Here is a 14,628-nt window from a genome sequence, read left to right as displayed (position 1 = left end):
AAATATCGTTCTGCGGGGAAGTTGGCAGAAGATAACAAAGGTGGAAGACCGCGTTCCACCACTTCTAGAGAGGATTCTATGGTCGTTAGATCCGTCAAGAAGGATCTCTGGATATCATTAGTCGAGATACAAAAGCAATTAGAGCTGCCTGTATCGGACCGAACAATCAGACGACGTGCTATTGAAGCCGGATTGTTTTCTCGACGCCCTGCAAAGAAATCGCTAATTTCACTAAAAAACCAGAAGAAAAGACTCCTGTTTGCTACATCTCATATTGACTGGAATGTGCAGAAATGGCGAACTGTCCTGCTCAGTGATGAATCGAAGTTCAACATCATTGGGAGCGATGGCATTTGACGTGTACGTCGACCGGCCGGAAAACGCCTCAATTTACGTTACTGCCATAAGACCGTGAAGCATAGTGGAGGCAATTTAATGGTCTGGGGGTGTTTTTCTACTATAGGTCTAGGTCCAATACATCGAAACGATGGAATAATGGACCGTTTCATGTATAAAAATATCCTGAAAGATGTTATGCTCCCTCGTGCTGAATGGGATATGCCAATAAAATGGGTTTTTCAGCAAGACAACGATACGAAACACACTGCAAAAGTAGTCAAGCAGTGGTTTCAAGACAACCACCTATCGGTGATGGATTGGCCGCCTCAATCTCCGGATCTCAACCCTATTGAGAACCTGTGGGAGATCGTCAACCGCTGAATTAATCGTGAAGGTGTTCGTAATAAGGATCAACTGTTTGAACAAATCCAAAAGGCCTGGGCAGCGATTCCACAAAGTTTCATTAATCACCTGATCGAATCTATGCTTCGAAGATGCAAAGCTGTAATCGACAACAAAGGATTCGCCACAAAATATTGATAGCGAAATACAGCTTGGTCAACATTTTGTCGAGTTGCACTTGTTTTGTCCAGAAGGAAATCATTTTTTTTTAATACTTTTGATTAGTTTATTAATTTTCGTGTACAAATAATGAACTTTGTGATGAATAAAACTTGAAGAACTTTGTCTCTAAACAGTTACATGGTTATTCCTCTAAATTGAAAAATTGCAGCACTTTTATATAAAGAAACTAAATTAGCATTATTTGGTTGCACTCATTTTGTCGGATACTGTATATATATATATATATATATATATATATATATATATATATATATATATATATATATATATATATATATATATATATATATATACATATAAATGTTAGCTTATATTTTAATTTTTAGGCATGGACCAAAATCACCTTCAAAACACTATTGCCGACATGAAAAATACTGACCTCTACCTTTTTAATGCTCATTTTTAAAATGCTATCAAAAAATGTGACCAAGACAAATACATGTTAAAGTTTTTGTCTGTTCAGAAAAAACAACGATCTAGAAAAAAAAGAGCAATTTTATCCTCAAAAAATGAGAAATAGGTCTAACTGTGAAATAAGTTATTTTATGGAAAAAGAAAACAGACAAGTTGTGCATGGTGGTTAAGACACTTTTCTAAAATGCTTACATGTTGGTAAAACTCGTGTTCAAAATATTTCAAAACATTTCTTTAAACATGGTAATTCTAGAAAAGAAAACAGAGGTGGTGATAAAAAGAGCCACAGTTTTAAAGATAAGCGAAAGGCTGTGATAGAATTTATAAAGACGCTTCTTGGAAGGGAGAGTCATTATAGCAGAAAGAAATCTATAAAACTTTATCTACCATCAGAGCTTAAAAGTATTAAAACTGTATGGAAATTGTATGCAGAAAAGGAGCCCAATCTACCAGTGACATGAATTTTTCCGAAAAATTTTTATAATCAACTTTAATTTAGGGTTTGGTTCTCCTAAATCAGATGCATGTTCATTTTGTGAATTTGAAACCAAATTAAGATTGAAAATAATTTAGAAAGGAAGAACAGTTTAATTACTGATTTAGTTATTCATAAGCGTAGAGCAAATGCAGTCTATGATCTTTTAAAGGAGCAGAGAGATGGTTCAAAAATTACTTGCTTGACCATCAACAAAACCAAGTCATTCCTAAAGTTCCAGGTCAACAAGCTTATTACAGTAGACAACTATACATATACAACTTTTGTGTTGTAGAAAAAATAAATAACGAATTATTATATCAAGATGTCACTATCTATACTTGAAATGAGAATGATTTCAAAAAGAATAGTTCTTCCTGTTCCAGTGCAGTATTTGACAAGATCTGCAATACAAACATGGATGGCATAGACACTATTTGTTTAGTTTCTGATGCATGTGGTGGTCAAAATAAAAATATTGCTTTAATTTATATGGGAGGCTTCTGGCTGTTAGGACATGCACTGATATTAGTAAAAACAATTGACATACATTTTTGCCTTGTGACCGTGTATTAGGAACTTTAGAAAATAAGCCTAAAAAGATTGAACGAATATATTCCCCAGAAGAGTACTATAATGTTTACAATACACAAGGAAAAGTGAAAATTGCAGAAAGAGACTGGAATGTGTTAGATTTTAAATCAGTATCTCTAAGAGTTTTTAAAAAACCACTGCCAATCAAAATTCAGGAAATTAAACGCTTTTTTATCACAAGAGAATCACTAAAAATATTAAAGTCCAAGGAGAACCAAATTTTAAATTTTTTCTGAACAGTCCTCAGTTTATAACAAAGAGAGGGCGTGACTGTTTTTTGTGTCCATCTCAGATTCAGAAAGGAGTCCCAATTGCAGATGCTAAAAAGAAAGATATTAAAAGTTTAATTCTTATGCATGCAGGAGTGAACTGGGAGCAGGATGATCGTTTTAATTCTTTAAAAAGTATTGTTATTGATTCTTTAATATAAGAACGCTTATATTAAAGAATCAATAACAATACTTAATATTTCCTTTTCCGTTACCTTATTTATTAGTATAATAATGAAAAATAATTCGCGCAAGTTAAATAAATCAAATTATTTCAATACTTTTTAATAAACTAACAAGCCAATTTAACCAAACATTTTCATAATTATCTCAATAATTTTTCATAATAATCTCAAAAAAGTCCAACTGACATTATCAAAATAAGCTAAGTCTATATTTCAAAAAGATTTATTTCGAGATCCTGTAGAGTTGCATTTTTTTTATGCACGTGATTTTATAGTGTCTATTTAATGATACAAATTCAACGAACACAATTTTTTTTTGGGAGCGCTACTTAGACGTGGGCCAGTTTTCCTTCGAAAATTTCTCAAAATCAATTTACTCGGACTTAGAGAGTTTTGCAGACGGGTTCAACATTTAACGTTTGGTGCCGTATGGTAAATATAAAACTGTGTAAAGAGCCAGAAAAGCTGACGCTACAAATTGATTACAACATACTGGCCTTATTTTGACCATTACCTGTAAATATCACTTTTATTTTTTTTATAAAGTCTTTATTTATATTTACTTATCTGTAATCATTTATTATGTAAGTATAGTAAAACTATTTTATTTATATTTTTAATAGTAAATAAACCTTCTAAAATAATCTTGTATAAATATATTTTGTGTTTAAACATAAAATAAATAAACATCTCTATTAACAAGAATAGCAAAAAGCTTAAAATAAAATTTAAAATATATTAAAAAAGAACTTTTAAAATAAAATATGCAATTGACAGAAAACATAGTAAAGATATTCAAAAAAAAAAAATTTCGACAATAAAAACGTAACTCAATCCCACAAATTCAAAAATCAAATGACTTTCTAATTAAAAATTATTAAAAAAAATTTTCGAAAAAAAAATCAAAAATAATTTTTTTTTTAAATATTAAATGAATTTAAAAACATGCTTAAAACTTTAAATTTGAAACAAAACAATAAAACCAAGTCAATGATTTGGAAAAAAAAATAGAAAAAAATAAAAAATAACTAAAAACCATTATCACTGTCTTCAACACTTGGTAATGCCGTTCTCTTTTTATTTTTGTGATAGCGCGGTGAACCAGGACTTGGCCAGCTAAAAACAAATTATCTTTAAAATTATTTGTAGTTTTGTAATAAAATACAAAACTACAAATAATTTTTTTTATACTGAAAGATAAACTGAATAAACACGGTTTAAAACGTAAAATTATAAAAAATTGTTTGAAACGTAAAATTTAAAATATTTTTTTTTAAGGTTTAAAACTGACGACGATAAATAAAAATAACCACCTAGAAAAAATTTAATCAACTGCAGCTTTAGTCATTAGGGCTATTATTAAATAAAAGTTATCAAATAAATAATTATTTAAATAATCAAATAATTTTTTTAATTTGAAATTGCTTAATTAATTTTATGATTTAAATAATTCAAATAATAATTTTTGCGCATTAAACAGTTAAATAAAAAAAAAAAAATGTTGAGAACGTAAATTTTTTTCTGTCATTTTTTCATTTCAGTTAAAACTTTTTGTTTATTTTATACTCGCTTGTTCACCCAACAAATTTATTTTATTCTCGCTTGTTCAGTCAACCTGAGGCTTCTCTTGACTGAGTAGTGGCAACATACTTTTTCATTATAAAATTGAACAAAATATTAAACTTACTTTTAGTTTTGTTTAGAAGAAATAATAAATTTGAATTATAAGTTTTTGAAAATGAAAAATCAGTGGATTGCACCCACTGAAAAACGTTTTGAGGTCGGAAACATGTTTTAATTCATTCAAATGGTTCAATTGTCAAGTACAAAAATTGCTCTTCAACATTTCAGTCGGCAGACGCAAACTCAAGGATATATCATCTTGATAAAGTTGAAAATATTAAAATTAAAAAACTTTTGGAGTTTAAGAAACAGAAATCAGTTAGAAAAAAGAGAGATTTCAATTACTGCTTGTCTTAAAATCAAAATTAATTCACATGAGGTTGTTCTTGCCAGATTTGTTGCAGTTGATCATAATCCAATTTTTAAATAGGAGGAAAGTATTGATATTAAAATACTTGAACAGCATAAAACTTAAAAATTCCAATTAATAGATAATAAAAAGCACGCTTTTGGAATGAGCAAGAAAGATTTAGCTGATGACTTTGACTATATAAAAATATAGAAACTTTAAAAAATATATATAAACTATATAAAAAGTTAAGACCATGTCAATTTTCCGATCCCTCTCATTTTGGTAGGAGTGGGGGGATGGGTCGATAAATTTGCATAGTCATAACTGTATTTTTCAATATTTTTTTACGAAATTTAAAATCTGTCGATAAATTTAAATTTAGTTAAGCTAGTAAAGTTGAAAATTTTACTACATCAGTGCCCTTACGTTTGGACAGGGGAGGGGAGAAGGGTTGGTTAAGCGTTTTAGAGCTTTTTAGTTTCTAGGCCTCTGCCATTCCAAATTTTTGCAAGGCCTCCTCATTTGGCATAGGTATGAACATACTTAAGTTTAGATTTTGCACAATGTGTGAAAGTGTCCTATCTGAAACATCAGAAAAAAGCCGGCGCCCATGATAGTATTACATTAGTGCATTAGTTACTAGAAAATCAGCCCATAAATGGCTGACTTTAGTTTTCACCACGCACCATTTTACTTTGTACTAAAAACAAAAGAAACAATTAATACCATAATTGTTTAAATTGTTAGAATTATATAAATAACTTTTCAAAAACAATTTGTTATTTAAATAATTTATATTGATCATTATTTGATCAGCCCTATTTGTCATTATGTAAGATGCAGAAACTGATCCCCTGGTTCTCTTTTATCAATGAACATCAATAGAAAAACAGCTGCTTGCATGAGGAAACTCAAGGAAAATTTAGTCAAGATAAAAAACAGCAACAAAAACAAAAAACCTAATTGCAGCACAAAGGATTCTTCCAGATTCCATAATGCAACATTATTAGGTTTGTAACTGTTTCATCTCTCTTCAGCTTTAAAGCTCTGCTCTTTCCTAGATGTTTCTCTTAAGTTATTTCTCTTAATTTCTCAAAAACTTTTACGTTGCTGTAAAATCCTTGATTTATTATTAAATGGTTGACTTCATCTTGAACTCAAAGCTAATGGAGAGAATTGAGAACCTGAAGCAAATAGTAATGGATAATAAGTTGGTTATCAATGCTTTCAGTTAGAGTTAAAAAAAGTATCAAGGATGTACCCTCATGGCCATCCGGTGGCACGGGACGACTCGTTTTCTCCGAGGGCGACTAAAATAAATAAAAAATGCTTGTCAATAGACCAGACAGTTTGTTACTTACAAAAGCGTGTTTATTAATAAAATCATATTTTGAACTATGAAGATTTTATTCCTGGCAATTATTTAAAAAAAACCTTTAAAAAGCATTTAAAGTAGTATACACTTCGTTTAATAATGAGTACCCTAAGATGCCTTTTACAAAACTTTATTAAACTTAATGAAAAAAAACCGACACGCGATTTAATATTTATAAGTGCAACTTTACTGTTTTTTAAACATTGTTGCATTTTGAAGCGCGTGAGCGAGCAGACAAATTAATATTAACACTAAATCTCTTTTGTTTTTCATTTGTAAAAATTAACAAAATAAAAAACATTAAGAGGCACGTGAAAAATCTTTATAAGAATGCACTTAATGATGCACGCAGAAATGATGCACGTGGAAATTCTTTTTTTTTTTTCGAAAAAAAAAAGAAGTCTTAATACCGTAAAATCGCCTAAGTTCGGTCACCATGTAAATTCGGTCATTTAAAAAAAAAGCATGCAAAACTTAGGTTTTACAAACTTTTTTTTCTCAAATAATATTTGTAATTAATTCGTAAATATGAATTTTAAAAAAAATAATGTTTATATGCAACCTGCTAAAATAATTCTTCAGCAAAACAACAATTTGAAAAAATGCATACTATTAAAATCTAAAATAAGCAAATTATTAAAATAAATGATCATATTTAATCTTAGTATTATTAAGAATCACCAAACTAATTATATTTACAAAAAAAATTATTAATTTTTGAAAATTAACTACTTTTTTATAAAAATTAGTGAAATTTTGAAATACTCTAACTTCGGTCATTCACGGATAAACAACGAAGGAGACAATTAGCAGTAATATTGCAAAATGTTGATAAGTGTTGCGAATGTAAAATTTACCGGTAACTTTACCTGTAACTTTACCAGTAAATCTTGAAAATTTTATAACGGATAAACACCATGGTACTTTATTGGAATTTGTTCATAATTTCAAAACTAACTGACAGTTCTTTGAGTTCTAAAAAATATCAAGCTTGTGAAATTTTTTTTGGAGATAAAATTACAACTCAACGACAATTATGGATGCGTTGCGAATCCTGTGACGATTGGTTGTGTGGATCTTGCTGTTCTACTATGGTCAACAATACGTGCAAGAATTGCCAATAAACATACAAAGTTCATTTAAAGCAAAGTAATGTTTTTTTGTTAATTGAAAAAACCTTTTTAAATAAATTGAAAAATATATTTTTAATTTTATTTGCCAGTGGCATAGCAAATGTGATAATGGCCAAAGTAATAAAATAGTTGACTAATCACAATAAAAATTAGAAAATACTACTAAAAGGCCTTTTTTATGTGCTCCTTTTTGTTTTCTTTGGTGCCCCCAAAAGACTTTTTTTTAAGCCCAATGCGACGCCCTCCTTAGTTAATGGTATTATCTGAACTTATATCATAATTTTACAATAAAACAACATTTAAAAATTAGTTTTCATTAATTGTGACGTTAAGTTTGTGATACGTCATGAGTATTTATATAGCGGCCAAACTTTGAGATGGTATTGAAAGTTCGGCGAAAGTAGATGTTTTCATTTGAAATTAATTGCTGAGTACTAGTTTATATATTTCACTTTTTAATTTTTTAATATCAATTATCAATATAAATTTCTCTGTTTCATGAAAAAAAGTTGAAAACTTTTTATTTATGCGTAATAAAATAAATGTTCAAAGCTTAAGTGACCGAACTTAGGCGATATTACGGTATAATGAAAAATATTCAAAAAATTAAAAACAGTGTTTTAAACATTCAACTAAGTAAAATTTGATTAAAGATTGAGAGAGAATAATAGAATATTTTTCTTTTTATAAAATGTTTCTTTGCGGTTTTGGCTTTCAACTTTTTTGTTCTAGGTAATGAAACCTTGGTTAAGATTGACGAAAAGAAACGACACGAAACAGATATCGGCTACAACAAACAGGGCCGCCGTTATCTCTTTACAAACATCTCTTTGTAACTAAAGTTACTTAAAAATAATTTTTAACACCTTTTCACATTTGAAAGGGATCATCCATAAAGTACGTACGCTCGGAGAGGAAGAGGGGGTCTGCAAATGGCGTATATGAGATGGGGGGGTGCAATTATAAAAGTATGGAGACACTTAATTAAAAAAAATCATAAAATGTTGGGTTGGTAGATTAAAAGCGTAGGTACTTTTAGGGAGGTAGAGGGTTCTCAAAAAAGCGTATGGCAAAATGCGGGGGGTGGAAGGTGGGGGGGGGGGGTGGCGAATAAAAAGCGTACGTACTTTATGGACGACCCTAAACAACATTTCAGTTTTTTTCATTTAATTAATTTATTTTTAAATAAACCGTTTCTTATTAGACATATTTTAATAGTCAGGCGTTTAAACTTTTTTCTTCATCATTTTCACCCGAAAAAAATATCCAAAAAACTTATTACGGACTACCGATTATCTTAATCGATAACTCAAAACTCAACTTTGTGATTACACAATACAAGTTTATTTACAACAAAGTAAAATTGAAATCAAATAAAAAATAAAAACTCAGGAAGTTTACTGAAGACTTTTTATTAAAAACTATTTAAGCATAAATTCTATGCAACCAACAAAAATCTATTATAATGAAAAAAATATAATAGTTGATATTAAATTACATTATTATAGATATATATAACTTTTTATTATAAAGATAACAAACACATTTTTTTTTAATCTTTATTATTCTAATTAAGAATGATTTCTATTGATGTACTCTCGAATCCTTAATAAAGGGAAGGGAGGGGGGAGGAAGTGTTTATAATTATTTTGGAAAATTTTCCAACCCACTCCAAATTTATTAAGACACTTCTGTTTTTTTAATTTTTACTCGTTGTTAGCAAAAACTTTTTATCTCAAAACCAAAAAAAAAAAAAAAATCAGTAAAAATCGGCCTCAAAAATTAAAAAACAATTTTTAAACAGGCTTTAAAAATCGCCGACCTAGTAAATCTTGATTTGGCGAGAATGAGCTTTTGATTTATTTCTCACTAAAGTGTAAAACTTATATGAGCATGTTAAAGTATATTGAGATTATGATAAAAACAGCTGTTAGAAAAAATGCGCATTTCACCACAAGCCACGAATTATAGTTATTATAATTTTAAATATATAAAATATTAGTTCGGATTTATAAACTCAACTTTTTAAGAAAAATACTTATATTGTAACATAAAAAAATTTCCCCCCTCCTTTTAATAGATCTGAAATAAAATCCCCCCCCCCCCCACCTTTTTTTTGTATTAAGGACTCGAGAGTACCTGACACAAAAACATTAAAAGAGATTGCATTATACATTGATTTTAAATTTAACCAAAAATGCCAACAAAACGCTGACAACAGTTTAAGCAAAAAACTCCCTAAAAAGCGTACTACTTCAATACTTTTTTGTGGTCAAAGCAACATTAAAACTAATTAAAAATAACCTTTACAGTGCAACTTCCTATAATTTCACTTACAGTATCAGGCCTCAGCTTAATATTGTAGTTTTGAAATTGAAAAATTCCTCACCTTAATTTTGAAGTATCAGAGTAAGACTCAATGTAAGATTTCCAATGGTGGATGTTAGGATATTGCAGAGGTTCTATAACAACATCTTTAATTGCACGGAATACATCTAGATCAACTTTGGTGGGAATATCACTATGATATATAATACCTTTTTTGTTAAATTTATAAAAATATATAGAAAAAAAGTGACAAAAATTGTACTAAAAAAATAAAAAAACAAACCCATCTATAAAAACTTTCTGACTTTTTTTTTTTTTAATATTTTTATTAGAATTGATAATTGGCTTTTGTACTGGAGAAGGTAGCTTGTCTTGATTCAGTTCATTTCCATTGGTTGATGTACTTGGCTCTATAATTCTTTTAGTAAAAGCTTTAAAAAGAACACTCAAATCTTTAAAATCAAGATCAATAGAGCAATCATTATGCTCTAAAGATTCATTATAACAATTGTCAAAAACTGCTTCAGAATGTCTATTATCAGAGATTTCGTCCTCAAAATTAAGCTTTCGTTTGATATTGTCTTTTAAGTTTGTTTCATTTTTTTCCAGAAAATTCTCTGAAGTTTTAAATTCATATGAGCTCATTTCAGACTGATTTATTGAATTTTCAGACTTGAAATTTAAATATTCTTCTAACTTCTCAAGACCTTTTTTAGTTGCCAAATTATAGAAACCATTGAGAAATGTCCAATATTCTGTAAATGGAACATTTTCTTTGTCTGCAATATCTCTGCAAAAAAAAAACAATATGCAAATAAAATATAAATTTAAAAAATTAACTCTTTAGTTTTTTTTGGTTGAGCTAACATGTAACACCACAGGCATATGCAACTAAGTTACATATGCCAGAGTTGTTACATATGCCAGTATTTTTACATATGTCAGTGTTGTTACATATGCCAGTGGTGTTACATATGCTAGTGGTGTTACATATGCCAGTGGTGTTACATATGTCAGTGGTGTTACATATGCCAGAGGTGTTACATATGCCAGAGGTGTTACATATACCAGTGGCGTTATACATATGCTAGTGGTGTTACAGTATGGTGTTACCTATGCTAGTGGTGTTACATATGCTAGCGGTGTTACATATGCTAGTGGTGTTATATATGTTAGTGGTGTTACATATGTTAGTGGTGTTACAAATGATTGTGTACAGCAATACATTAAAACAAACTTTAAATATAATATTTTAAATGCATATAAAAAGTTTAGACCGTCCAATTCGCTCTAAGCCTTTATCAATATCTGATAAAGCCACAGGTGATTTTCTTTGCGTTTTCCAAATCGTAAAAACCTGAACAGCCTGAAATTATAATCAGAAAATAATTTAAGAAATGAAACATTTTCTAACACAAAACACAAAACTGTCATCAAATTTTTAAAGTTTCTTTTAAAGCAATTTTTTATGAATAAAAAACACAAAACATATAAACTATTTACAAAAAGAAAAGTTTGGAACAAATTTTTCCATTTTAAATATTATTTTCTAATTTGATTTTAAAAACATAATTCATAGTTTGCCAAATCTGCATTTATAAATAAATAACACACATACACAAACACACACATTTATATCTTAGATCACATTAGAATCTTTAACAGTGTCTAAAAAGGACAAATCTGTTATTCCTTCTCTCTTACATGGTTCAGATTTTGTTACCTCACCTAAAGATAAAGCTGATTTGTTTGCTAAGAACTTTTCATCAATCTTATCTCTTGATTCCACTAATCATATCCTACCTGATATAGCCAACAAACAGGTTGATTCATTGCTTGACATATATTGTATCACTCCAACTTCTCTATCTAAAGTGATTTCCTGCTTAGATTCTTCCACAGTTTGTGGTCCAGACAACATACCTGTTACAGTCTCGCAGTAGTGTTCTCCGGAGCTGTTACCTCTTCTTTCAAAACTATTTAAAAAGTGCTTATTAGAGTTTTGTTTTTCATAATTTTTCCTTATTTGCCACATTGATTTAACATATAGGTTGATTAAATGTGTCATTGTTACATCGGCATTGATCGAGGGTTCAAATTTTAAAATTTTAAATAATTAAGTTTCAAAGTAATTAAGCTTAGATTAAATAACATTTGAAATTCAATTTTTTACTAAATTGTTTGTAGCAAAACACTTTTAAATTAAAATAAAAACATATTAATTTTATGTTTTAATTTTTTCTGGTTTATTTTTTATTCACTTTATCGTTCTATTATATGCATAGTTATATAAGGCGTGCACATGTCTCCATAGAAGGCGTGAGATATATATACATATACAAATCATGTAGTTTTATTTTCAACTTTATTTTCAAAACTACATTATTTTCAGTTTTATTTTCAAAACTACATTATTTTCAGTTTTATTTTCAATAAAACTACATTGTTTTTACTTCTATTAATTTCATGCTATTCGCAATCATAACATTAAAAAAGTTTTGTTTCTGTTAAAAATATTTAAATAACGCTTATACACTATTATGCCCAGTGGATTGTTGCATTTAACTTAATCTTTAGGTTTGTGGCTGTTTAATAAAAACTTATTTTTGTGACAGCAATAAGAAATAAGTTTAGTTTTTTTAGGTTTTTATTTAGCATTAGGAAGCACTTATTTTTATGTTATTGTTAAAAGGGATATTTTTTAGGATCGATCATTATAACTTTAGGCGTTTTTTTAAATTTTTCTTTATTAATTTGTCACCCAAAAATATTTTCAGAGTGTGGTTGCATTTGCAAGATTTTTGTTTTTAAATGATTGTTTATAATATGCCTATCTCTTTTTTCCACACACCCTCTGATAAATCAATGTGACCTTTACTGGGTGTGTTTGGAGGAGATGTTGTGCATTTGTAAATTATATTTGTCATTCTACAATTTTTCTTCAACTGGTAGATATTCCTTAGTTTACGAAGTAAATTTACAAAGATCATCCAGGTCATATTTTTATTTGTTTCCAATATTTTTTCCAAAATTTTCTTGATTTTTGCATGAGTGATTAGTGAAAAAGCTTAAAAAACAAATATATTACAAAAAATATACACCTAAACTTGTATGTATGGAAAATGTTTTGGATATCCAGAAAAACTACAAGTTGAGAAAAATATCCTGAATTCCGCAAATATCTGGAAAAAGATAATCCCTGAAATTTAGATTTTGTTGCTGTTGTTGTTGTGGTTTTTTATGATTTCTGGAATATTGTTCAAGCAGCTATAAGCAAGCTTTATAAGTCGCTTAGCAAGCTTTATAAGTATTTTGATTCAATAGATTGTGCAGTGGGCTTTAGGGTGGGAAATTATCTACTAATTGCAAACAAAAATTTGTTGAATGTTGGTGAATATGCTTTTGTTGTATGAAGGATTAAACCAAATTAAATTTTGTTTTTATTTTCTAATATTTTTTGGGTTGTAATTAGAAGTTTTGTTTGTTTGTGCTTCTTTGTTTTGGTTACAGTTGTGGTTAAGTGCTTCTTTGCATTCTAGTTTTTATAACATAAATACTTTTTTATCAAAAGAATTTAGGTGTAGTATATCATTAATGGAGACAGAAATTTGTTTAAGTACATGAGGTGGGTGGGTGGTTGAATTCAATGCGTTTATAGAGTAACTCAGTGATTTATTTTTAAAAGTTTATAAAACAATAATTTATAAAAAAAAAATTATGAAAATATAAAGTAGCATAAATGTAATCGAGAATGATGGGTTCGAAGTCAACAACACAGCAGACAGTTTCAATAACACCAAGCCATAAATACATGTATTTAAGTGTTGTATAAAATTTTTTTTTATCCATAACTCATTAATAATAAAACAACAAGTATATTAAAATAGGCCACCAGTAAGATTCATTTTATTACATATTTAACTTTTATTTATTATATAATTAAATAAGACCAGGCAGACTGCATGCGTTGACACTATTACACTATTGAAAACTTTTTTAAAAGTTAAACAAAATATGAAGTTACAGAAAAATAGATTAAATAACTAAATATAGACAAAGAAAAGTTAAAAAATTAAGCACTAATTGTCATTAGGACATCCTGTTTATTCAAAACAGGTTTAAACCATTCTATGAACATACTTTTTTAAGTTTTAACTCAAATTTAATAAATTGCAGGAAATGATTTTTATTAATATAAATGAGACATTTTGTCCCTTGTTCAAATATCTATGTCTTGAAATGGCAAGTGGTTTCGCCTATATAACAAAAGTTACATTGTGTACATAAAAATTTACAAACCACAAGCAATTTGAATTCTATAAGAAAAAAGGAAGCTTCAGAAGAAAATAATTTAAAAGGCTAGTTTAACAGTTACCAAACAACATTATCTTTTAGCAATTGAATTTTATCTCTCTTTAGTTTTTTAGTAAATTCAATTTCTAAAGAGTAATAACAATCATCAGGTGTTATAACAAAGAAATACAAAAAATGCTATGGAGAGCCCACTTTAGTGACATCAAAGTTTTTAATTAGAAACTTACTTTTCATGACAGCACATTATGTAAGGTCATTTCATTTGTTAAACAAATTTAATAGATGTCATTTTCCCATCAAACATAAGTTGCAAAATTTACTACCAGGTTTAATTGACTCCATTTTGTTAAAGAATATTAACAAAATGGAGCCAATTAAACCTGAATATAGGTAAAGATAGGGTTTAAACTATTATTTTTTTACTCAGATACTAATTTCATAAGTTTAGTAGAGTTGGCCTTACTTTAATAAAGAAATGAGATTTCAAGCTAATACCTAGGTGAAAAGTTCTAGGTGAGTTTTTACATTAAAGATGTATATAATGTTTTTTCTAATGCATTTTCAAATGTGTGAGCATGAAGTAGTTTTTCAGCAATTGCATAAGGTATATATTATGCAATTGAAGTACTAGTGTCTATTCCT

The 14,628-nt window shown here is 28.6% G+C and overlaps 1 protein-coding gene across 1 annotated transcript in view; it reads right to left on the bottom strand.

Moving 5' to 3' along the window:
• Window positions 1-3,502: 3,502 nt before the first annotated feature.
• The window catches only part of LOC101238853 (ankyrin repeat and LEM domain-containing protein 2), a 34,229-nt gene continuing 23,103 nt past the window's right edge, over window positions 3,503-14,628 (bottom strand). The window contains exons 5-8 of the mRNA XM_065810852.1: window positions 10,950-11,038; window positions 9,956-10,462; window positions 9,734-9,865; window positions 3,503-3,977 (exon numbers count right to left, since the gene is read on the bottom strand). Coding sequence (XP_065666924.1) covers window positions 3,890-3,977; window positions 9,734-9,865; window positions 9,956-10,462; window positions 10,950-11,038 — 816 coding nt within the window. The 3' untranslated portion in view covers window positions 3,503-3,889. The remainder of the gene's footprint in view (window positions 3,978-9,733; window positions 9,866-9,955; window positions 10,463-10,949; window positions 11,039-14,628) is intronic.

Source organism: Hydra vulgaris, chromosome 11, assembly GCF_038396675.1.
Source record: "Hydra vulgaris chromosome 11, alternate assembly HydraT2T_AEP".
In the NCBI taxonomy this organism is placed as follows: Eukaryota; Metazoa; Cnidaria; class Hydrozoa; order Anthoathecata; family Hydridae; genus Hydra; species Hydra vulgaris.
The sequence above is the reverse complement of the archived record's forward strand: the minus strand, read 5'-3'. Positions and strand labels throughout refer to the sequence as shown.